This window comes from Haemorhous mexicanus, chromosome 2 (assembly GCF_027477595.1).
Source record: "Haemorhous mexicanus isolate bHaeMex1 chromosome 2, bHaeMex1.pri, whole genome shotgun sequence".
Classification (NCBI taxonomy): Eukaryota; Metazoa; Chordata; class Aves; order Passeriformes; family Fringillidae; genus Haemorhous; species Haemorhous mexicanus.
In genome coordinates, this window is record NC_082342.1 from 91632268 (window position 1) to 91659086 (window position 26819).

General features: G+C 40.1%; 1 protein-coding gene across 1 annotated transcript in view; it reads right to left on the reverse strand.

The window, feature by feature from the left end:
- Positions 1-26819, reverse strand: part of AFF3 (ALF transcription elongation factor 3) — a 277772-nt gene that overhangs the window by 12175 nt on the left and 238778 nt on the right. The window contains exons 14-20 of the mRNA XM_059840318.1: positions 24697-24824; positions 11855-11918; positions 9100-9236; positions 6939-7010; positions 4430-4523; positions 411-460; positions 66-280 (exon numbers count right to left, since the gene is read on the reverse strand). Of these exons, the coding sequence (XP_059696301.1) occupies positions 66-280; positions 411-460; positions 4430-4523; positions 6939-7010; positions 9100-9236; positions 11855-11918; positions 24697-24824 (760 nt within the window). The remainder of the gene's footprint in view (positions 1-65; positions 281-410; positions 461-4429; positions 4524-6938; positions 7011-9099; positions 9237-11854; positions 11919-24696; positions 24825-26819) is intronic.

The following is a 26819-nucleotide window of genomic DNA, read 5'->3' on the forward strand; positions in this document are numbered from 1 at the left end:
GACAGTCTTCTAGAATAGTCCAGTTAGTCCAAATAGTCCAATAGTCCAAGCCTTGCCTTGCTCACCTCTGTTTTCCTTGGCCAGATTGTCAGCCATCTCCCAGTAGTCATAGCTGTGCAGGATGCTGTTGGTGATGCTGACGTGGTTGGCCGCCATCTGATGAATGCGCTGCGGGATGCTGATGATAGGAGATGGGGAAGGGGCCCCTGTGCTCCCCTGGGATCCTACAGAACTGACTGGAGAAGGGCTAGGGGACATAGGTGATGGAGTTCCTGTGCTCCTAGAAACCAGTGTTAATGCAGTTATTTAAAAAGTGTTGGGATTAAAAACACAAGAGTATCAGAACATACCATAGGTAAAAATATACAATTTCTAACTGCCAATCTGATATAAGATTCTGTGCAACTTACTTTCCACTGGCACCCCAAGGAGATGGGTTCTGAGCAGCTTTTGATGAATTCTGGAAAGGAAAGAGCAATTCACAATGTATATAATTTATATAATACTACAAAATGAAAACATTAAAGAGTATAAAAGTACAGAAATGTAAAGAAAGCAATGCAATTGCATCTCCTGAAGTAATAAACCCAGTCAGCCTAGTTTGATGTTATGATGAAGCAGTGCTGCAGAATAGACTTGAAACATAGCCTTTTCAACACCCTGTCACAGGGACTGATTAGAAAAATATTAGGTGAAATGGATACTTTTCACAGAAATCCTGGGAATTCAGAAAAAAAAAATGCTGCAGGACTCTGTAAAGTTTAGGCTGGAATTTCTTGTGATGAAGAAAATCAGAAAGATTTCCTCCCACTCTCCTGCCCCTAATGACAAATATCATTCCCCTAGGACTTGCAAGATGGTGCAAATCTGCTCAACCTGGCATCCACAGGGATGTGAATCTGAGGATCTGCAGCTCAGGTGGGTGTTTTAACCACCAGGCTCAAAAATCTTGCTTATGATTGCTCCTTGTGGAGCTGTTCCCCTAGGTCCAAACATGGCAGCATTCACAAGGGCAGAGAGACTGCCTATGTAGATTGGTGGTTTTCATAGCTGAAGGATTCCCCAGAGAACCCCAGAAGGGGCCAGTTGATCATTTAGTGTGGTCTCTTGTATACCTGGAGTCACTAAGACCCTCTCTGGTATACTGTGCTTAGGCGAAAGAATTTCATTGCTTGAGGAGAGACTACCTTGTGCAAACACTCTATTTACAAAGGAGAAATTAAAGTGTCAGCAGTAATGGAGACTGGATAGATGATTTTATAATTTAAAAATTATTTTAGTAGTTAAAATTCCAGGAGCTGGAGGGAATTCAGTCACTAGTTCCTGGCCATTTGACCTGGGGAAAAACTCCACCCCTCTCCTAAGTGACTGATTTAGTCCTGGGGCTGTGAGAAAGAAGTCTAAGACACCAAGCTTTTCTAGTCCATCCCATCCACAGTCTCACATTCAGCAATGGCCAGCCTGATTCTTCAAAGAAAAGTAACCTCGTTGTGCTCTCCCCTGAAGCTGAACCTACAAGTAACTGTGTGGTGGAGAACAGCCCTCTCTTCTTGACATCCATGTGAGACCACACAAAGTCCTGCAGCCTGAGATCTGTTTATGGATACTGTTTTAAATGCAAGGCTGCAGGGGTTGTAAACTGCAGGAGTTACAGGCAGTACCAGCAGTACAAAACCTCTTGGTCTCTCAAGGCTTAGGAAGGAAAATGGTAAATAAGGGGCTTCAGATGGTAGTGGATTTCAAGGCCAGGAGTAATCCTGCAGTGCACACAATCTGCAATGGCTGTTTTCCACCAATCATGGCACTTCTAAAAGAATCCAAATTATTTTAAAATTTATCTTATTTTATTTCTTCTAAAAAGGACAAATAGCCATATAGAAATTCTTAGACACTATTTATCTTCCTTATTGCTCTTCTGTGTCCTGTTCTACATCTATCATCTATAATTAGAAAAAAATGGTGTTTCACAGTTTCAAGATTGAATCTTCCTAACTTCAGTGCTATCTTTTGGATTTTGTTGGTCCAAAGCCAGCAAAACTACATGTAATCTGCGAATTATCAGCTCTGTTTCCATGTACACAATGATCTCTTAACCCATTCAGCACCAAACTGGACACATCCCCTAAGCCTCTCTTTAAAGAACTTTGTTTTCTCAGTTTTAATGTGTCTTCCGAATTGCCTCTTGGGTTTCTACATCTTTTATGTGCACCCCAACACTGGCTGTATTTTAGCAGTGATCATGGCAGTGTTGTGTGTACCCTGTCATTCTTCCTGCATTTTGACACTGGGTCTTCTATGTCCCAGGTACGTGACATGAAAAATAAGCTTTGGAATGTCCCACAAGGGGTTCTTTCTTCAGAGGGTTTTCTTTTTTTTTTCTTTTTTTTTTTTCCTTTTGACAGGAAAAGCTCAGGTGTGAAAAGATAAAAAAGGAAAATTTCTCATTTGCCATCTTAAATAGAACCAACCTGGGAATCCTCAGCATTTGATCTTGCTACAGAATAGATTCTTTTTTCCCCCTTTCTTTTCTGATGCCTCTCTCTCTCAGAACTACTTGTCTTCGTCTTTCTAGTGTAATGGAAACTGAGTGCCTGTTGTTTACTTACAGAGTTGGAAGCAGGAAAATTTGAAAATTGGAGTCAAGGATACTTCCACTGTAAATGTAACCAACCTCTGCCTTACTGTACAACTTCCCACACACCTTTTTTCTCATGTTTTAGGTATATTGTTTCAGTTTCCTCTCAGTTCTGCACCAGAAGGGTGGAGTAAGGATTCTAAAGAGTGTATTGTTGTAAGGGATCTCTTATACCACTTTCCCTACTGCAACCCATTCTCCTGGTCTCTTTATTCTCTCATACATGCTGGTCCCTGAATATCTGGGCCTTCTTTCCAATTCTCTGCTGCATTTTTTTCTGTAATGGAAATAAATCACCTAAAGGAGATTTCAATAGCATCTTTTTCTTTTCCAAAAGAAAAGTATGTCAATATTCCCTGCAAATGTGTGATTAAAAATCCTTCTCTGATTGATAATATATGAGGAAGTTCTTAATGCAGTCAGCATTTCATGTCACTTGGTTTTGAAAGCTTTTAGATACCAAATATGAAAGGAGTGCAGAACTGGCTTGTTTTCCACTGAAAATTACATCAGATGGATGGTTTTCTCCATTTTTGCTTTTAAAGGTGAGAATACTTTCTAATGTGAAGCTATGCTATCATTGTGTCAGCAGGAGCTCTGCAAAGAAAGAGCAGAGTGTAAGTCCACTTTTTGTTTGCTGTGAAACAGTCTCTGCTAGCAGGAGATATTTTACATGGTTGAGAGCTGCTCTTAATATAGCTCTTCTCTGAACTGGTCTAGAAAAATAGAGTACTTCAATAGACACATATTTCTTTCCCCTGAAATCAAGTAATTGTTAGAGAAACATAACGTGTTGAATTATATACTGCTAAATTTTTGAAGCAATTACATTGATTTCAATTTCCATTTGACAACAACAGATCTGTCAATTCCTTCCCTGTCTTCATGTGTTCAGAATTTGGTCATAAGCATTCATGCTTGTATTAGAATTATTTAGTAACAAAATGCCAAAGGATGGATGTTTTTCATTTCAAGGTTCTTCTGTCCACAAAAAAACCCCAACAGATAAGCCCAGTGTTCAAAGAAAAATGGCTGTTCAGGTCCCACAAAGCAGTTTGTCTTAAAACACTTGTATATTCATTCTTCTTTTTTTTTTTTTTTTTTTTTTTTTTTTTTTTTTTTTAAATTTAGGAGGATAAAGGCTAATTTTTGTGTTTGTACATCACATTCTGGATGGATTGATTGCAAGAAGTTTCACTTTGTCAGAAATGAAAGATGAAAGCAGTAGAAAGTGAGGCAAAGCAGGAAGGGGAAGCCAAGGGTGACATATTAAGTACGTGGCAGGTGGTCTGTCTGCCCTCTGATGCTTCTGTACAACTCCTGCTGAACTCAGTGAGGGCTCTCTGACAGTTCTCTGGGTAAGATGTCCCTCTGCACTGTCCTACCTACTGATGCTGCTGAGTGGAAGGCCTGCATCTGAGGACTGATCTAGATCAAAGTCTTAAACTGGTGGGAATATAATCCCAAAGGGGATTCTTACAGCAAAATTTGCAAATTCTACTCACAACAGAGCTGGATAGCACTAGACAACTGACCAAGAATAATCTGAAAATACCTGTTTGTTAGTACAACAAATTTATCATCCTTTGTGAAGGGTCACAGTGTGTATTTTTCAAAGAGGGATCCTTGTGAAGATAACTGAATTAACTAGAGCTCAGATGTTGTCATGAGAGTCTGTGGCAAAACATCACTGACTTCACAGGGGAAAAACTAATCCCAGCACAGCTATGCCCTAGTAAGATGCTGTAGCTCCTTTAAAAACATTGATCTACAAACATGCCATAAAAAATGCACCTTGAAATACTCAATAAGCGCTTTTGAATACTTGACCGCGTGGTCTCTCTTGAGTCGGAACATCCTCCAGTACAGAAGGGCCAGGCAGCGGTAGCTGGAATATAAGGGAGAGCAGAAAGTAGATGGTGACTCCTAAACAGAAATCCTACTGACTATCTTAAATCCTCAAACTAATACGGAGTGGAAGGCTGACAGCACCTTGCTTACAGTTTTTATCACCATTTGTTGGCAGTATTTCACTCTTTGCCATGGATTCATGAGCAGAGCTAGGTACTAAAGCCAGGGCAGGGCATGCTAACAAATGCTACCAGTGATGTACTAAGCAAACCATACTCAGAAGGGTCTGGGCTCCCAGGCCTTCATTCTGGCTTGAAGTCTGCAAATTTGATCAAAGCCTCTCCCATGAAAAGAGACATCCTGAAACTCAACATACACATTTTCTTGTATTTTTACTTGCAATTGCATAAACAGCTTTTTGAGATATCTTATCTTGGGACTTTATTTCGATAGCCTGGATATAGTGAACTTGAGTTATAGTGGATGCATTCTGTATACACCCAGTGGTCTCTTCCAGCAGCTGGAGATGGCTGGGATAAAGGGAAACCTTGGATCTGGCACAGATTTCAGTGGCCAAGCTTCTCTGTAGGAAACCAGAACAGAGATTGTGTTGGAGCCCGGAGGCTATTACCAGGCCACTTGCCTGATTTGGTCCCCAAAGGAAATCAGCAGTGGGTTGAAAAACTCAATGTGCTATACTGGTACTGTCTGCCCCTGTGCTCCCTTTTTGTCTGCAGAGTGCCACGCACCTTTAAAGCTACATAATTAGAGTAATGGCTATTGACTATAGTTATGTACCACAATAGTCAGTATTCAGGGCACATACACTTGTCTTTGCTAGTGGCTTTAGGTGTACCTGTCTATTTTCTGAATTGAGAATCACCACCACCTCTTCCCAGTAAGGTTTTTGGATTGAAAAAGTGTGAAAACTAGGGCAAGTGTGAAAGTGCCCCACAATAACGCTGCTTTTGAAGCAAAAACCCTGTGGGATTTGCTTTTCCTTTGGCAGCAGAGGCCTCATTTTTAAAAGCAGTATTTAGTCTAGGAGCCAATCCAGAGCACCAGAAGGTGTCTTGAGTATGAAAGTGCAGAGTGCTCCCCATCTCTCCGCGCCCAAGGGCTGCCCACACCTTAGCGAACACCTCGAATTCGGAAACTGTCTCTGAAGAAGCCAATCCCCGGCAGGGCTGCTGGGGCAGCCTGGCTGCTGCCCGGAGCGCGGCGGTGCAGTCCCGGCCGTGGCCGCTGGAGGACAGTGTCTCCCCAGGAGAAGCGGGCCGGCAGCGGGCGGGCTGGCAGCCTGCCCGGCGGGCGCCGGGAGCAGCCGCGGGATGCGGCGGCCGCGCAGCCACCACCATCACTCTCCCTCTGTCACCTTCACAGGTACAGCACATATGCAAATGGTGTCAGCTCATCTGCTGGCTGGCAGACGGTGAGTTAAGATTGCCATTCATCGCCCAGAGAAGGCTCCGTCTGCTTTCCCTCGCGCTGACCTTTCTCCTGCTGGAACAGATGCAGCAGCTCCCTGAATTTGGATGTGCTTCCGCACGCACCGAAGCACTCCGGCAGTTCTCAGCAAGCCTTTGTAATATGGCTTTATATGTCCTTTTTTAACCGTTCTTAAGTCATTTTCCCACCTAGGCATTTTTAAACCAATCGCCACTAATGCATTCTGTGGGCCTCCCAACGGAACAGAAAACCAGTGACAGAGAAAGGGCATTAAAAAAAAAAAAAAAAAGCATCTCTGAATATTTTGTTCCTTTTTATACAAATGATTAATTAGAACTCCTTCTTTATGGAGGCTAAAGATGCATTTAATTTGGATTTTTAACAGATGGTTAATAGATGTTAAAAACACACTTGCTGATTGTAAATGTCCACTTACTGAGACTCAGTAACCATGTAATAGGTATTTTATGTATTAACTACAATGATATTAAATTAAACATTGATTTTAATAACATTATAGTATTTTACTAGCAATCAGAAACTGTCCTATGTCTAAGGTGCTTACATATATGTTTAGAAATCTCAATTTAATAGATAATCCAAGAGGCTTAATTATCCCCATCACCATATTGCCCTTCATATAATAGAAATAAAATTTATGATTATTGAGCCTAAAATGTCAGCTGCAAAAGAACTTACCGAGCTGTTGGTACAAAAGTACATCACTCATAAAAACAACAAACCATCAGGCATTTAAAAATTAATTACACTGACGTACCATAGCCAACCTGTCACAATCAATAAATAAATATGAATTGCTTATTTACAGAGACAGAATGCAGACTTGGTACAGCGATACAAGGGCTGGGCCTTCCCAGAGAAGAAAGGATTCTCTTAATTTCAATAGAGAACATAATTCTATCTGGCTGCATCCAACATCTGATTTTCAAGAACTGGCTCACTGCAGAAAAGAAGCCTTTTGAGGAAAGCTTGATCTACTAACCATAATGCTGCCAGCTGTTTGTCTTCTGGCGTGGCGTTGGGGCCTGAGTGGGTTTTTAGTCTCACTGCATACCTTAAGCAAGAAGAAAAAAGCCAATGTGAGTTAACTGAGACAGCTTTATATTACTGATCAGAGAGCTATGCTGGCCATTGTCGTTTGATCTGCCCCTTTATACATCTTTGTTCAAGTTACCAGCCATACATGTGTTTTTCCTGGTTGTGTTTCAGAGCCATTAGCAGTGCATCCCTGCACTCTTTAAACAGCCGTGAACTCCCCTGATCGTCCATCAGTCCAGAGGGGAGCCTAGCTGGCGAGGTGACACTGTCCTACCAAAATAACCTCTGCTGCTGCAGAGACCCAGTTACACAGAGTTCATGCAGAAAGGGGTTTGGAGCTTTTGAAGGCAGACAGCCTGCCTGGAAGCTGGTGCTGACCTCACCCTGCCAGTTCTGAGTGTGTCTACCCAGATTTGCTCCTCCGAGCACAGCACGGCAGAGGGGGAACATGTGGCTCAGAGCTATTTTTGCTCACATGACATTACATTCAAACTCTATAAATATTAAAGATCCACAGAGGTAGCACTGGTGTTTCAAGAGTGTATGTGCTATGCAAACACAAATTGGTTTCTGGAAATCTCAGCTTCCAGCTGAATACCTGAACAACAGACAAGGTTAGAACAACACACATCGCTTCTGGGCTCACTTCCAGAAAAATACTTGTTCCCCATAATTAGCTGCTTGTGATTTTTTCTTACCTTTGCTTTCAAACTCTAATTCTGATATCTGTGCAAAGCTTCAGTATGAACATTTTGCTTCTACAGGCATACCTAGCAAACCACTTATTTTTCTGAGTTGCAGCGAGATCAACAGCAATTCACATTACAACACAGCCACAGCTATGCACATTACTGAAAGCTATGCATCTGCAAGCAAAATTCATTTCCAGGGTTAGGATCATATATTTACTACCATGAGAAAAGACAGGGCAGACAAAGAAAGAGCTTTCTGCCTTTTGGGGGAAAAAAAAAAGAAGGGCGGAATTACAGAGATGGGAAAAAAAGGAAGGAAAAAATTGCAGAGATGGAATATACAATTCTCTTACAGAAAAAAAAGTATTTGATTTTTTTCAATAGCCTTTCAGTTAGAAAGCTGGCCTCAATCCACTGAAATGCATGAGAAGACAGCCCTAAGTGGAATAAAATGCCAGTGGAATTATTAACATGCGAGAAAATCTTCACATCAACACTAAGTCCAAAAGAATGCTTTTGTTTTAGAAGCTCTGACTCATTATGGATATCATCAAAAATGAAAATGTATTACTTCCTATGAGCTTAATCCTGACTGGATGGAACTGCATGGTTGACTATCCTGGAATGATACCATGGTCACTGTCAGTGCATATTTCTCCACTAGTGTGTCTGGGGTCTCTCTCTTGCAGAGTCCCTCAGCTGCTGCAATGGCTTTGACCTTTGTTTTCTCTACCAATGACACTGCCAATAACGTTATTTTAAGTACCAGCTATAATGGAGAAAAGGACTTAAGAGACATACTTCAGAGGGGCTGTGGATGGCACTGTATTCTAGACTGTCCTGTTTGGAGAGCCATGAAGGTGACTAAAGGTAGGGGTAGCTCTGAGGTGAGCTGTGCTCCTGACTTCACTGGCTACATTAGAGCACACACTGACTTTGAGTGTCCATTTTTCTATCACTGTTCACATCTTCTTTCAGGTAATCTTTAAACAGCAATCTTACACATGTTGCAAAATTTTTCAAGTTACCACTCCATGAAAATATTTTGTTATTATGGATTACTGGTTTCTTCCACTGAGTAGCTCAGGACTTACATCATGAAACTCTTGGAAGTAATTTGCAACTCAAATAATAGGAAAATCTCTGGGGTTTTTTGTTCGTGTTTTTGTTTGGGCTTTTTAAAAATTTTTTCTTTTTTTCATTCTTCAGAGTTTCTTGATTTAATTTTGAAAGAAATTACAGATAATACATATACATTACATATGAATAATCAGGCCGTTGTAAGGAGTTCACTTCTACAGTGCAGAACTTCTACATGCAGTAAAAGTTTACTGCATGTACGAAAATGGGCGATAATGCAGATGATTGTGTTTGCATAGAGTAACCCCTGGGGTCATTGCCTTCCTTTCCTACCTGATGAGTTCAACTGTTTCTGAATACATGGTATAAGGGGATTTAGATTCCATCGGGCCTTGTTCCATTGCATTTCCACACTCAATAAACGATAGTGCTGCTTCTGCATAATTCAGTGCCTTTCCAAACTTCTCCACCTAGAGAGAAAAATAAGGACACAGAGATGTAGTGTAATCATCAAGATGTCGTTACATTTGATGGGATTTTCTCAACAAATATTGTAAACTTGACACAAGTTGATATATCTTCAGGTGCACAATTTTTCCTGTGAGAAAGCTAATACCCATCAAACCCTGTGCATCAGTGAAAATCATAAGATACAGAAAATAGAGCTGGAAAAGGCTCTGAGATATTATTTGTTCTTTGGACACTCTTGTGTCCAAAGAAGGGTCAGCTGTGCCTAGGACATTCCCAACAGTGTTTGTTAAAGCTCTTCCAGTGCTGGAAATTCCACAAACTCATGCTGCCTTTTGTTCCAGCTTTCATCTTTCATTAAAAAGGGTTTCACACATCTTTACAAGTGTAGTTTTTTATCACTCAACGAAGAATGGTAACAGATATCATAACTAAGAGAAGAGAATTAAATACTTTGACTACTAATTCTTCTACAAAGGCTCATCTCTGTTCTCCCGTCTTCTTTATCCCTACCATTTTTAGCATTGTTCTCCTCTTGTCAGGAATTTGCTTTCTATATCCTCCTCTTTCAGGGACTGCTCTGCTCCCTCAGCATCTTCTGCCATCCTCCTTCCTTGCCCTGTTTCTTCTCCTATTTTTGGTACATCTTTGTGTGTGTATTTGTGCACTAACATGCATATACGTGCATGTCCTCAGTAACACTGCATATGCAAATATGCATCTAATGTCCATATGTGTACACTTACATGCCACTTATCTGCCCTCGGAATTTCATTTTTGAAGTGAAGAGAGAGATGAATCATACTAATACCTCTCTGTTCTGACTTCTCTCTCCTTCAGTCAGAACTCCTGCGGTACATAAAGCCCATTAATGGACTGGATGCATTTGGTTGAAATCTGATGCACACAGTGAAAGGTTAATGGACCTTATTCTTTTCCAAGGGATAAAGATTTTAAATAGTAACTTTGGAATGGCACACTAGCTTCAATCTATTTTAGGTTCTTATATGACTCCCACTGCGATCATACCAGAGAACTTCACAAACTTTTTATTATATTTCTCCCCCTGATGCTCCAGTGCGGGTGGAAGTGCTATTATCCCAATTTCACAGATGGGGGACTGAGGAGCAGAGAGACTTAGAGTAATTTTTAAGCTGCTCACTGTGAGTGCCTGTGTCAGGTAGTGCAGTGCCAAAGTAGGAGGTGTCGAGCCCAGCAAGGTGATTCAAAGTGCCTGGAGGCACTTTGGCAATATGGCATTTTCCCCAGGATGCCTACACAGCCAGGGAGGGAGAGGAAGCACCTGCAAAGGGCTGTTAACAAGGTCTGAGTAAGGTGCTGGTCCAGTGTGTAGGAAAGCTGAACGTGGTGATATTTCAACCACCTGATACTGATAGAAAGCTATTCAAGCCATGCCTAGGTGACTTTCATGCAGCAAACTTGTGGCACAGCAGAGAATAATGCTGGCAACTCTGCTTTCTGGGAGTCTACCATAAAAACATTTCTCTCCAGGCTAAGAATTTCCTTTGTGTATTAAGTGATCCTTTCCATTCTGTTTAAAGCAACATGCTAAAATGCACCATTTGTACTTCTCCACAATATTTTCTGATTTTAAGACTCACTTTAGAGTAATATGGAACTGAATAAACCACTGAAATTTGTGCTAATAAACTCAGGTAGAGTGTAAAACTAGGTGTTAGTGTTCTAAATTAAGGACCTGCTTCTGCTTCCTTGGCTTTTCTACATTCTGCACAGCTGAGAAAAACCTTTCTTCTTTCCTGATGGTGGGACAGCAAAGTGTCTGTCTGACAGAGCAAGACAGGAAAGCAGCTACCCCCATCTGCAACACAGACACCCTAATGCAGGGTCCCACTCCATATACTGCCATTCCAAAGACCTCATGTTGTGCTGGCTTATCTGTGGCACTGGACAAACACAGCCTTGGAGAGAACTGAGGGACAGCTAAGCAGAGCTCAGCTGCAGCACTGCATATTTTGTTGTACCCATTTGTTTGGAAAGACAAACATCTCTTCAGTGCTCCATATAACCTCAGATTCCCCTTTTTCTTTCTGGCTACATTTTTAGACAGGTCAAAGCCAGGGTGAAGAATCTGTTTGTTGCAACAGTACTTTGTGTGCTAGGTGTTCCTCTAGGGTTACAAAAATTCTTAGTGTGCTTCTGATTATGTTGGGAAACATCTGCCATGAAACCAGGATTCTTTTGGCACTGAAAAGCCAAAGCTCTTTTAAAAAAGTGCAAATGCCTCAGCTACCAGACCAAATTTGGAGGGAGATGCAATTATAGGACCTAGCCAGCTAGTTAAACCAAGAAGATAGGTATGTTGATCCTTTACGCAGCCCCCATTACTATAGTTACTAATTAAAGCAAAAGGATAAATGGAAAGTTTTATTTATCCAGGCCTTTATCTCAGTAAGTCATTATTTGTTATGTCATAGTTTATTGGGCTATGAACATTTGATTATATAAACATTTCTTAATTTAACAAGCCTAGCCATCCTTATAATAGATTTTATAATTACCCCAGGAATACTGCACTGATGAAGAAACTGCATTACAAAAATTATTTGGTGCAATGTAACTAGAAAGAAAATGTTCTCACCATTGCATCTGCTTTATGCTTCTTCCGTTTAGCTTCCTGCATAAAGTAATCTGCATTGCGTGGTCTACCGGGGGAAAATAAGAAGACATTTTATTATTTTCTGAAGTGCAGAATATTTTAAGGTTGTTTTTCCCTTATTTTAAACCTGATTTGCAAACATTTTTTATGAGAAAATACACTTATCGTGTAACCATGCATCTTCTATTTTCAAACTGCTGCCTGTGGAGACAATAGCATTTATGGCTGTTCTCATTCTTTAGAAGTCAGTGATTCAAGTAAAGAAAGGCTAATAAAATGCATTTTTATGGATTATATAAACTGCTTCCCAAATTAGTGCAGTTCTGATCTGCAAAATGGATACATGCGTTAAACAACAAGACATTCTGTCTTCTCCTCTTCCTGGTGCTTGCTTACTTCTTTTTCTAGTCCTCTATGTACATTGTTATTTGCCTTGGCTTTTCCCTCCTCTCAAAACAAGTGTGTGTTTAATCTCTCCACTTTGAAAACACACACTGAACCTGCTTGCCTCCACAGCTACATCTCGCTCTTGTCCCTCTTATCTGTAAGCATGCTGAGTACTGTTTACTTTTGCTTCCTGGAGTTCATCTCTGACTCAGGGCTGGGCCACCTGCTGCAATTCCACTGGCATTCCTCGAGCCAATTTCTCCATTGACTTCTCCTCAAACAGATCTGGGAGATTCCATCCCTTCCTTAACCTACCTGACCCACTGACTGCAGGGAACAAATTTAACTTCTGTTTCTGTCCTTCTTCTTTTTTGTGAATTTTGAAATTCATAAGTACATTTGTAACCAGATTTATCCACTCTCATTCAAACTAGAAACAAACTGATGTCTCCGTGTCACCACATCAGTGAGCTCCTCATGGCTGAAGCTAATTTCTTCATCTCCTCCCACAAGCTCTTCCTATGGCACCTTTATAAGTCACTGTGGAGAACAGCCATTTGCTGTGTCATTTCAGACCATAACCTTGCATCTTCAGTCATTGCCAGACTCATAAAAGTCTTCACATTTCCTGACCCTGCAGATTCTTCCTGTCTCATGTACATGGGAGCTGACCTTCTTTCTCTACTCAGCTAAAATATGTCCTGGTTCTTCTCAGCTTATATTGTGGTTACTGCATCCTTGTCTCTCTCAGAGAGGGAAGTTTTGACTTGCAAAATAGTTTCTTAGTATTGATTAGAGTATCATTCCTTTGTCCTCATCTCGAGAAAATAGATATTCCCGAGTATTTGGAGTACGAATTCTGATGTTTTTACTGCTCATGCTTTTAAGAGCTTGGTAAACGAAATGGTAAACGAAATGTTATTATTGCCACTCAGCAACCTGTTGTATGTTAACTCCAATAGAGAGCTCAGCTCCTCACTCACTCACTCACTCACTCACTCACTCACTCACTCACTCACTCACTCACTCACTCACTAAATCACTCACTCAATTCCCTCCTGTGGGATGGTGGAGAGAATCAGGAGGGTTTCAAAAGCATGGAAGAGTAAAGTAAGAAAACCTGCACATTTAGATAGAGACAGACTAACAGATAAAGCAAAGTGGAACAAGGAATTCCTCCACTTCTTCCCATGGGCAGGCAGGTGTTTAGCCATTGCATGGAAAGCAGTGTTTCAACATGATTAACAGTGACTTGGGCAGATAAATGCCATCACTCCAAATATTCACCCCTTCCTCCTTCTTCTCTCAGCTTTATATGCCAAGCATGACACCATGGCGTGGTCAGCAGGGGTCAGCTGTCCCAGCTGTGTCCCTTCTCAACTCCTTGTGCAACCCCAGCCTCCCTCTTGGAGGTGTGGGGTGAGAGGCAGAAAAGGCCTTGAGGCAGAAAAGGCCTTGAGACTATCCCAGCCCAAAAAATTCATATTCTTAACATTTTTCCCTTGAAATTGGGATTTCTTAACACAATGTATTCAACAAAATGTTTTGTGTCAGTCAGAGAAGATGCATATCTAAAAAGTGAAGTGGGATGGGTGAGTAAAACATTTGTGCTCATAGCAGTAAGAACATGCTCAGATCCATAACTGAGGCAAGTGGGAGCAAGGGAGAACCTCTTGACAGAAGAGGGGAGCTACATAACCTCCTCAAGAACCTAAGGCTATTTGAACAGTAGATTTACTCAGTCTGTTTCTTTCTATTTATGTGCACACAGTTTTAAGGACATTTAATTGCATCAGAGGAAGTTAGTCAACCTTATTTTGAAGAGAAGAAAGGCTAAATATAACTAGACAGAAATGAAATTCAATGTCTGGCTAATTTAGAATGATTTCTGTCCTAAAAACCTTGTGGACTTGAAAAGCAGTTCCCTTTTTCCAGCTTTCCTTTAAATATTATTCTCTTGCAGCTTAGTCTACCTGTTAGGTCAGAAAGGGGACTAGAAGGTTTGTGTTCTAGTATAATAAGAAGAACCATCTGAAACTGGTCTTGGTCAATTATAAAATATTACACATCAAAACAGTCTTAGCTTGATGCAGAAAAATAGCTATGCTTTCAGAAATACTGAAAGCATTCTTAAAAAAATGTTAAGTTCTGTCTCTCTTTGTCTTGTGCAATGACCTAGGGAAGATGGTTTACTATGAAGACCCAAAAAGAAAGCCAAGTAGAACAAATCAACAAACCAAGTCTCATCTCTCTGAAATGATGCAAGTGATGAACTTTTACATGAGCTTGTAAAACTCAGGTCATTAAAATACATCCTCTCCAGCATTCCCTCCTGTATATCACCCAGCACTACATGCCTAATTTTCTTGTCTGAAGCATGGTAAGAGGCTGTAAAAACAAAGTGAGATAACACAATGTAATTATGGTCGACTTATTTATACGTTAATTGTAAAATGGTTTTCAACTTGCAGCAGGATTTATTCTCCTGAGTTATGATTAGCAATGAAGGTATTAGCAGGAGTTCCCGAACCAAGAAGACTTGCACTGAGGGCCCTGCTATGGGATGGTTAAGCATAACACAGAAACTGAAGTCATTGGTTTGTACTAAGCTGCTTGCAAAATCTAATATAAAAAAAGAAGCTATTAAAATGTCATTTTAAAGCAAAGCATAAATATGTTCTCCATGTGAACGTTTAGGTATTTCCACAGGAAAAATACAAGATTGATTTAAAAATCAGGGCATGCCTAACAGAAATTAAGATGCATTGGGAAAAAATGGATAGGGTATCATTTTTATTAGCTTCCTAAACAGAACTTGTTCAGTAGTGTTAATAAACATGCCAAGTCAAATTCTGATGTCTTTATGCCACCTATGAAATACTATTCTTCAATTTACTGCTGCATGTTAATGACCTTTATATTCAGATAACTAATGTGCATGTTAGGTGAAAATGGGAAGCTGAAATGTCCAACAGATTCAATGTATGTTTTTGTATCATTTTAGTAACAAAAAGGGGTGCTTAATTTAATTATTTACTGGGTTTTTTTAATGAGAGTTAAAGGTTTTGAAGTTCAGTTTTGCATAGCTTCTCACTGCTCATGAACACAATCTGTCTTTTTACATTCAGTATACTAGTTTAAATTATTATGAAGTAAAAAAATAACATGAAGTAAAAAAATAACAAAACCACCCACTTTTATGGGCTCCTTGAAGATAAAAGGCTGCCTGAGCTCACGGACATATGCAGACACATGAGAAAACTGATGCATAAATTAATTATTCTGGATAGCTCTTTTGCATACTGCATATTTTTTATCTATGAAGTTTGTTAGTCATATTCTGATTTTACAGATTCTGAAGTTACAGTGACCAAGAACCCATGCCTGCTACAAACATGAAGGTCCAAGCAAACCTCCTCTGCAGCTTGACCTATTTACTTATGTTGGTGATAATCTCAGACTGGAAACTTTACAGGTAATCTCACTGGATGCTAATTTCAGATACTATATGTTATTGAAGAGAGGCATCTTGAGGAAAAGCAAATGTGCTTTCCAACTGATGAGATTCATAAAGATCTGTGGCTAAAACCCTTTTCAGGTATTTGGTCTCAGCTTTGCAATCCCCCTGCAGATCACATCCTTGCCACAGCCAGAGACCTAAGAGAATAAAAAAATTTCTGGTACCAGGCTACTGGTTGAACTGGAGTGCCTTTGAGTAGCAGAAGCAGCACTGGAGACTTTATGTTTACTGGTCATCAATGTAAACTGAAGTTGCAATGAAATTTATTCAGTGACTTCTGGTTTTCAGACAATTGGGTCAGATTCTCCTCTTAACTTAGTTACAACTGTATGAATCTACTGGCATCAGCACTTTCATTCCAGATTTACAAACAGAATTCAGATCAAAAAAGATAAAAAGAAGTCTGACTTCAAATTAACAGGTAGAAACAAATGTTTTATCTCTATTAAACTGCACAAGAAAGTCTTTTGTTTCTGAAAATCTGATTGTTGGTACTTTTAGAAATATAGTCCTCTTCAACAAAGCCAAAAAGGAGTTCTAATACACTGCTCTAATGCATCTCATATATCTCTCTGAATGGCAAGAGAAAGAGCGTAAAGCATTAGAGCCAACTAAGTCAGGCTGCTGGTGAATTCTCCCTGGGATCAAGTGTCATTATGTGAAACTGGCTGCTCTTGAGGAGAATTTACCCTACTCTGTTGATTGGGGAAAGCAATCAAGTACCGTTGGAACGATTTCAACGCATTCTCAGTCAACACTAGGCAGTCACCTAGGCACTGCAACAGAATCCAGCCTTTTACAGAACACCCCCCCTACGGCTAGATCTGATAGTACAAACAAGGCCAGGCTTCCTTTTCAGCAGTGGCATTCAAACCATTTATGACTTTGACAAGGGCAGCCTCAGTAGCATGGCTGTGGCTGAATCCAGGATGAAATTTATCAAACAATCCACTACTGTCCAGTATTTCTCTCACTCGCCTTGGCACCGCTTTCCCTGGGAGCTTGTTGAAAACCAGCAGGAAGGACAGCATATCCATTGCTTGTTATGTTGCGCGGGATCCCAGCGTGAGGTGAGATGGCTGCGGGCATTGTAATTACTCCTCTGCCAGAAGCAGCCTTTCAGAATTTCCAGGCTGTTGAGCTCCTAAGAGTGGTGTCACCACTACCCAGGTGAATGCCTGTCTGTGTATGTTTCTCTCATCTTATTTAACTCCATGCCATTACAGTGCATCTCTGCCACCTTTGTCTTCTGTGGCCTCCTCTGAATTTAATTTGCTCCAGTTTAGTGGATAATTGCAAAAGTGTAAACTCATGCAATAAAAAAATGGGAAGAGAATCAAACAAAGTGAATCAATAAAAGCCTTACTTTGTACAGTAATTTATCAGCATCTACTGCAAAATCTCCTTGGAACTCAGAACAGCCACTGGTATTTACAGAGTATGGTATAGCTTAGACTCCAATATACAATTTTAATTATACTGCATTCAAAACCACGTTTTTCATCTAATTTTTATATTTTATATGAACTAAATACTAAACTATAGCATTTTCTGCTTCATTTACATAATCTACCACTTGTACATTATTTCTTACTGTTGTATGGTGCTTTATGAGGATACATTAAAAAAAACTAATAAAAGTTCAATTAAACATCATAAATGTAGCCAAGTGCATAATTTAATACCCTTCAGAGATAATACTGCTGAAGTGTTGTAAAAAAACAAGCTAGTGCTTCCTCATTGTACAACAATTGCATATAGTAAAAGCAGCTTAAATCATCATTCTAAATATAGGAGCAGTTTCACAACTTTAGTAATCTAAACCCTAAAAAAATGAATGTGCTGAAAAGGAGTAGAACAGCAAAATGAGCAACTTTAGAATATGATCAGAGCTAGGGGCAAATCAGAAGAAATTAGCTAGCTAGGGTGAACCCATGAACAGTTTTGAAGCTGTGCCAGTATGCCCTGAACTTTCAGTCTAGGAGGAGAAGAAAATCCTGTAAGAGCAGGAAAACCACATAACATGAAAGGCAGGTGTACACAGCCTATTTTCTGTCATAATAGGATGTGTCAGGAGCTTGTTTGAGATGTTGAGTCATAGATAAGGGTACTCATCTTTGGGGTGAATGATAGAGCTCAGCAGGTGTTACTATACAAATTAGTGCTCTCCCCAGATGGACCATAGCCTCCTGCCCATTCCACCACTTGAAATAAATGCTGTTTTATGGGATGTGACACTGCTGTGTCTGAAGCATGGCAGACATAGGGGCACACAGGCTGGGAGAGAGCCCATGGCACTGCCAAAGTGGTTACCCAGCTCTATGGAAGTCTCATGGTCGCTCTGGCATACCCAGCAAACCTGGAAGTTCAGCAGAGTAGCATGCAAGTGGAGAGGGCCAGGAGATAAATATTGAGCCATTTAAACGATAGTACTGTAGGCATTTCAGAAAGATAGGAACAAAGGATCTGATTGGAGTTGGGCCAAAATGTGAGAAAAATTTACCCAATCACACAACTACACAACTACTATCTCGTTGGGTTTAGTATAACAAGGTCAATAGCTCAGATAAGATGAATAGGTGAATAGTACAGATACCTAGAGAGGGAGTTACTTTTGCAAAAAATAGCAGACAAAATTAAAGCCTGGTTTCTAATGGAAATGAAATGCAGAAGGATAAAAGTAAGAGGAGATTCCTATTTTGGCAAAAATGCAAAATCCCCCTGACTAACTATGTCAGTGTAGTGAAATACAGGAGAACATGAGAAAGAGTCAAAATCTACTACAAATTCCTGTGTATGACCCAGATTCATGACTTAAAGATTTCCATGTGAAATCAATATCTAGACTGAAACACACAAGGGCAAAGTGTACAACTGAACAGAGAGGAATGAAACAAGTATTCACAACAGAGACTTGAATAAACGTTCCTGTTTTAAAAGTAGAGGTAGAAAACAGTGTGCTTGTAGATAAACTACAATTTTGTCTCTTTAGATGTATGTTAAATAGATGTTCTGAATGAAGCTAACTGCAGTTAGAGTGACAGCCTTTTTAATCAGTCCTACAGAGACAGGGCAGTACCACAGCAGTCCAGATCTATTTTGTTTTAAAATGCCACAGAATGACACCTTGAATTCTCAAGAAGCATCTGTAAAGCAAAGGCAGAAAGACACTTCTGGGAGAGGGTCCACCTGGCAGGCAGCTCTGATGTTTCCAGCTCTGATGAGGGAGAAGGCAAGGTGTGGGTGAAACTGTTGTGTGAGAGTACGTGTGAAGCTTGAGTCAGTGAATGGGGTGTCTACACTGAAAGAAGCAGGTGATCCTGAAACAAAGACCCTATCCAGGGATCCTGTCCTGTGGAGCCTGTCTAAGACACTTCAGTAATCACAGGATTTGAAAGAAATCATAGCCAGGCACTAAAGACCAGGAAGATACCTGATAAGGATTTTGGGAATTGATGTTCCTCATGTGTGTTAAATTATCACAGCCCCTCTCCAGCTCCAGGACTTGTTGCTGGTTCTCAAAATGAACAGGGCATTCCCAGGGTAAAAATCAGTTTGAATGGTCTACCTGTTTCTCTAAAGAGATGATGATTATTGCCAGTGTGGTTCGTCATCACTGAAAGATGAAAATATCCTTTATATGTTGAAGGAATGATCAGGAAAGGTCTAATGCATCCTTGAGGAATCACAGCCTTTGCACCCTAGGGCGATTGCAGTCTAAAAGGGAATCTTCTGGGTAACTATATTGTTCAAAATGGATTTGAAGCACATTCTTCAAATGTATGTAAAGTTATTTTCCACTGCCACAAGGACAGCAAAGCTGTCTTGGGAATTAAACCTCAGATAGAGGCATTAGACCATCTTTTCCACATCCCATATGTGAATCCCGGCATTGAGTGTGATGAAAACCTGCACCATGCTGTGATCCAGCACAAGCAGACAAACCCCCAGTTTGCTACGGACTTGTAGATATTAGTAGAGAAAAAAACCTACGGAAAACAAGCTCTGACAAGAACCAGAGATGTGGTAGAACAGCAAAAACAATGGGAAGTTAGATGAGACTTCCTCATATTCAGTGTGAGACTTTGACTAACGAAAAAGCTGCAGGGTTTGGACTGTCTTCATTATGCACTGCAGACATCTGCTCATGGCTCACCCTGCAGAGGTGAGGAAAGGCTAGGAGAGACTGGTGGAAGAGACTGTTCTCTCCCATCTGTGAAATTCAGTTCTGCTTCTGGAACCTGGAGGAGTGTTTGCTGAACCTGATTAGAAGACCCTTGTCTTGCTTACTGTTATGATTTACAGTGGATTGAAGGTATTTTCTAGTCAATCTGTAGAGTAAGAAAAAGCTACATTAACTGATACAAACAAATTCTCTTTCATAAGTACCAAAATATTCAGAGGCTATTTCAGACCTGAGTCTATCAATAGAACCATTCATTCCTTGGCTATGCCTATGCCAGTGAAATAAGGAGGGCAAGGATACCAGCTTTATCATTTGATCATCCATGCTGTGTAATTGCTAATATTCTCCCTGGCATAGTTTTGAGCTCAGACAATGCCTGGGCACAGCTTGGGGACAGCACAGGCTAGGAACTACTCTCAGGAGACAGTGAATGTGGTTTGTTTTGGGGAGTGAAGACAGTTTAATCATACAAACATAAGCCTGCTAAACCACTTGCCTACAGGAGCAGAGGATGGACATGTATGTAGCTAAGTTCAAAAGAGGTCCACAGCTCTGGCTTTCATTTGACAACAGGGACTAGTGACTAAAAAATCTATACCCTGTGAAAACCTCCTGCTAGAGCTGATGAAGTATCTGTTTCCCACCAAAACAAGTCCTCATAAAGTGTCCCTTTAAAGGGGACCCGTGGTCTTGCAGAGAACAGGCAGCTAAATTATCTAATCATGGGAGGCAGTGTCTGGCATGTCTAATGTTATCTTCTCATGGGCAGCACACATGTGAGAAATTCAGTGCCATGAGTAAGAAGGGAAGAAGAGGAAGACTGGAAGAGTCAGACAAGTCTTGAAATTTCCTAAAGCCAAGAAACTCAGAGCAGTCCACAGTAAGCATATGAATTTGTGAGGAACGTAGTGTCATAGGTGTTCGTCTGACTAGTTATTTTCTAGATTGCTGATGAGAAGAAAGAGAATTCTCTATTCCTGAACTCTATTCCTAAACTGTGCTCCTCAGGATGGGCTCAACAGTACAAAAGTACCTCTAAATACTCCAGGAATCCTTAAGGCATTTTGAACAATTCAAGTAAGATCACTTCCAGATGTATGAGTCACAACCTAAGAGCACTTTTTCCTTTCCACTTTAAGGAGGAATAACAAGGAAGAGAAGACTGAAAATGAGACACTTGGAGTTTAAGTCAAAACAAAGAGATGAGCCAGGAAGTTATTTTCATAATGTGTAACACCTTTACAGGTGAATATTTTCTGGGTATATGGTTTACTGTTTGGCAAATAAACATGGGAATTCTATCTCACTGCAGAATATATCCCTTGGACAATGTATAGCTGATGGGTGTCTGTAGCACCTAAACCCATAAAGGTGGAAGAGACACTCAACAAAATATGAACTTAAAAAAAATGCTGTAGAAGATGTATTGTCTTGCTCCTATAAGGCAAGACAAAAATAAAAATAAATGCAAGTGAAGAAAAAGCATACCCCAAGTTTGAAATTATAATTCAAAATTCAAGTAAAAAATAATCCCAAGGAGCATGTTCTGATTTAGTTATAAGGAAAGATGGGAAGCTGGGTACACTGCTATTTTTTCATACCACACAAGGACTATTTTGAGGGTGCCCTTGGGCACGCACAGGATGTCTATGCCTAGCACTTCAAGGATAACAGACTTTGTTCCTAAATGCAGTTATTGGGAATTCTGTTATTCAGTAAAATCACAGGACTCAATATGGCTTGAAGCATTATTATGTAGCCTTGAAAATGTTCTCTTCATGGAGTCAGAAGTCACCAAAAATCCAGGAAATCTTACTAAAAATTACTACTAGACACAGCATTAATGTCATTGACACATGTGGCATGCTGGGTACCTCTAAGTAGATTCAGATTCATCAGCAAACAATGGCAAACCAGGGGAAGGAGACTTTTGCCTGTCTTTTGAAGACTGTTAGCTATATTTACTGCTATACTGCAGTATATGTGTGTACAGCACTCTGCCAAGCAAGATATACATTTTACTGACCTACTTGTGTTCCAATTTATTGCTAGTGACAGCTGTTGTCAATGATCTGGAGAAAATAAATTGAGAATACAGTAAAGAGACACTGACTGGTCAAAAAAATTAGTCGTTGTTTTAAATCAAATATAAGGGATTTAGTCTCTTTAAAACTTTAGAGTCTGATTAAAATTAAGACTTTAAAGCCATGGCTGGATTACAGTAATTCAGAACTTCATGGATTATGAGATGAAATACTTCATAGGCATCATTTAGGACAAATGCTGCCATTAGGATTACTACATAATTTAGACCTACCGTATTGCATTCCTTCAAATCCTCTGCTGTGGTGTTACACAAATTTGAAAGGCAGTGGCTGCCATATTTAATTTGATCCTTCTAACATGTGACTCAAATTTGTTAATATTTAACATTTGCAGCCAGTCTAATCTGCTACATTTCAGTGACTCCTCTGCACAGGAATTTCAGAATGAAGATTCAGTGTAGCTGGTATTCTGGTGGTGTATCACAGCTACAAGTTGTGGATGACAGCTGTAGTACTTGACAAGCTCCCTCCTCTAGCTAGCACAACTGGCATTTAACTGTTTCTGGCTTTTAAGGCCAAATTAGGACATATTTGCTTCTGTGTTTTATCTTTTTTGCCTTTTTAGACTTTGTTTTAGTGGTCTACACGTTGCTTGGGGATATTCTACATGGAAGGCACTACACATGAGCAGTTTAATTGTATCTCTCTCTGAAAAGATGAAACAGTTTTATTGGAGATGCTTGCCAGAGGAATCACTTGTAACACTAATGGAGAAAGCTGGTGATAAAAGCCTCAGATGATAGAGATGGTGACCAAAGCAGATCTCCTATGACTATATCCTAGGGGAAAAACAAAACAAACCAGTCCCCCCCCCCTTTTTTTTTTTGTCAGCAGCTTGAGGGAAAATCAGATGAAGACACAATAGTTTTGTTGTAACTGTTTCTATGTATTTTTCTAATCCAGAGATGAGCACATCCTACAATTTTGACTTTTATCAGACACTCTGACACCTTTCTGCCTTGTATGTACTTGTTTAAGCTGCAGAAAAAATTGAGCAGTTGCAAGTAAATTATAGATGACAGGGTATTTTAAGAGATACAAAGAGTTAGGTAGTACTTATAAACAGTTTCATGTTTCCTCAATGGAGATTGTTGAATAAGTCTATCAAGAGAGTTAAAAACATGGAGGGAGGTGGAGAAAGAGGGTGAATAAGGATGTATACACAGGGGAGTTTTCTCCAAAAGAGGCGGAAAAACTGATTACATTTATTCAGCTTACATCTGCTTATGAGTGCCGTGAATATACACAAAAATTAATCTCACCAGTCCTCTTTTCTTGACATACAAATCAGTTACATCCTTTTGAAGTTCACAGGAATTTATACCTTATGGTAGGAAACATGGCTTCTTTTTATGAGAGGCTGCTGTCTCTCATAGTTAACATTGAGACCATATAGTGTGAACAAGCATAACAACAACAGTAATAATAATAATAATAAAATTAAAAATCACAATTTTGGTAGAAAGCACTTCCTAAGGAAACCAGGTTGTTTGTTATCCCAGGGTTTCCTTTGGTATAAAAGAGTTTGAGATGTCATGGGTGAAAGTCTGGAAATATGAAAAATATGTCAAGGGCACACAGCTCAGAGCTTCAGGCAGTTTGAGGCATACGTTGAACAGAACCTCTTCTACACTACCCAAAACCAAATATCAGTATTTGCAGGCCATAACATTACCAGTCAAAAGGAATCTGGGTTTTCTAGATACTAGGATTTCAACCTTCAGTTTCACCATTATACTCACTAAATAATACTATGTCCTAAATGACCTAGGGGACTAACCAGCTTTTTTAATTTACCAGAAATAAACAGAGTTAGAAGCTCAGATAATTTTAAGAGGAGGAGAGCAAGGGATATGTGAAGAATGAAGTGGAAGTGGGGAGGGCCAGATATCCCTCCAGATACTCAGGCTAACCATTGCTACTTCCTGTTCCCCCTGCCTTTGTGATACCTTTAGCTGAGCAGAAGTAGCCATGACAGCAGCAGCTGTCAAGGCTCAGGAATGACTCCAGCCTCAGGCTTGCCCTACTCACTTGGCTTGGGTGTTGTGGGACTGGAGCCCTGCCAGCTTCATTCTGCATCCTGGCTCCTGGCTCCCTGTCCTTTAGGGAACAGCCACTCCTCACTGCTCCCTGATGCTCAGGGACTTTTGACAAGGGCTTGCAGTGACAGGACAAGTGGGAGTGACTCAAAACTGAAAGATGGTAGGTTTAGATTTGCTGTTAGGAAGACATTTTTTACTGTGAGGTGAAGCATGGGAACAGATTGCCCAGAGAAGCTGTGGAGTTACCCATACCTGTAAGTGTTCCAGGACATTTTTGAGCAACCTGGTCTAGTTGGGGGGAGCCCTTCCCACAGAGTGGAACTGGCACTCAGTAATCTCTAAGGTACCTTTAAACTCAAACCATTCTATGACTCCATGATTGTATGCATTCTACTATTCTGTGGTTAGAAACCTAATTTATGATGAAAAATTAAGGTTTTATATAGTATTTCTCATTAATTTCTCAATGTAGAGTAAGTATTACTGTAATAATACAGGCAGTGTATCAGTTCCTGTTGGACAAATTGTATTTTTCTCTCGTTAAATGCCTTTGTTTTCTTTATTTTAAAGTCATATATACTCACATATCATCAAAGATAAGCTTTGTTCTTCGGCAGTCCCTGGGTGTGGTGGACAGAGGTGACCAAGGCTCTGTTTGGAACTGTGGCTTATTGCAGAGAAGAACATTTTCTGAATTGATGTGAATTGCTTTCTAGAAAACAAACAGTACATAAGACATTTAGGAATTGGCTAATAACTTAAAAAAACCCAAGTAACAAAAACCAGAGTCTTTGCATTTTTTTTGTAAATTGGAAGTTGATTTTCCTGCTATTTCAGCAGGGAGTATGTGTAAGTGTCCTGACATTGATGGCCACAAATTCACAGATACTGCTCAGAGCACTTTGTAAAGGGTTTGAGTTTCAATGTGATATACAGCAGAAACTGAGCTAAAATATTAGTAACTATCAAAATACTCTGAAACACAGTAAGTGAAATTATTAAAGAATAGATCTGTTGTCATTTAGAAGATTAAGTTATACCTCTGGCCTTCAGCTTCCAAGCAAGCATTGTACCTTGCTTAGGAGAGCACTGCTCATGTTTGACTTGTTTCACACTACACTGGTGATGTGCCTGTGCTGTATGAATTTGTAGTCCAGGTTTCTTTGTGCTCCAGAGCTCCCTTGATCAGCTTGAAAGATCACTTCTCTGTGCTGCAGTAGAAGCACATGTCTTTTGGCAGGGTCTCATGCACGCCCTCAGCGGCAGCCCTGTTCCTCACGTGGCCTCCTGAGCACCTTCCTCCCACCAAGCGACCTGCTGTGGGGGCTACTGGGCACTGGTAGGAAGCAAAACAGAGGGCCCCACGTGGTTTTGGGTTGATAACCACTGCCAAAAAATACTGTTTCAATGTCAGGTGACAGGCAGAAAGGCACTAGGGACATGGGGAAAAAAGCTCAAATGGATAAATGCCCACTGTGGGCAAGCTTTGCTTGCAGTATTCTCACAGATATTTGAAGGACCACTTGGGCCTGCCAGTTGGATGCCAGATGGGAAGATGGGATAAAACAAAGCTAAGTTTAACATTTATAGTTCATGAGCTCTCATCTTCTATATGGCATATCCAGATCAGCTCATCACGCTAAAGTTTTCAGATGAATAACCAGATACATAAGAATTTTATTGCAAAGGTTGTTAAATGTTGACCAAATGGTGCATTGCTAGGCTATGCAGAAAATCTTAGTGAAATGCATTTGCTAAGGGTGTGGATCATAAAGCAATCACCTTTTACTTTTGATTTCCAGCACATTTGCCTGTGGAGGAATTTAAATTATTTTCGAGATACCCAGTGAAGAATCATAATTATAACTCTGAATGGGTTATAAACTTCTAAATTTATGTTTTGGAAGTTAAAATGTTTAAAACTTTACATTTAATTAATGAAAAAGAAATGAATAACTATAATTTGTTAAAGAACTTTTTACTGGAATATTTTATGTAATTTTTTTTTTCAATTTACCAAAAGCATCTGTGAGATATTATTGGAAAACACAATTTATGGTAACCTGTGTTTGAAAATGTGTCCGAAATTACGATTATATTTATTACTTCCTCCTCTGCTCTCAAAAAATCAACAAACAAAAGAAAACATGTATGCTTAACAGATACAAGCGGGCCACTTATCCCCACAACAAAAATTGCTGGAAGAGGCCACAATTCAGGTAGCTTGTTTTCCTAGTTGCATAGGCACTAATACTGAGGGTTTTGAAGCCTCTTTTGCATCAAATAAAAAACCACAGCAAATAGATACAGAATAAAAAACATTACTAGCTTTTGTAGCAAGGAAAGGGGCATGGGCAGCATAGTGCTTTAACAGCTTCTCTAGATACTACAGCAGCGGGCATCAAGAAGATGGTATCCAAATTGCTTCTTCTAGGTATTTCACACAAAGCAGAATAGTGTCATGGGGAGGAGGTGACAGTAGTCTGCCCTTGATCATTTACCCTCAGCATCTGTAGGATGGAGGGTAGGGTATGATTTTAAAAGATCAGATGAGAGAGAGATGGAAATTCTTCAATTAAAAGAGCTAAGAGGCTCTTCACTCCAGTATTCTAATCACAGAACTCATGCAGAAATGGAGGAAGCATCTATTTCTCTCTCTCTGTGCTCTGAAGGCAGAGGCCACAATGCAGTGTTGTAGTACAGCCTT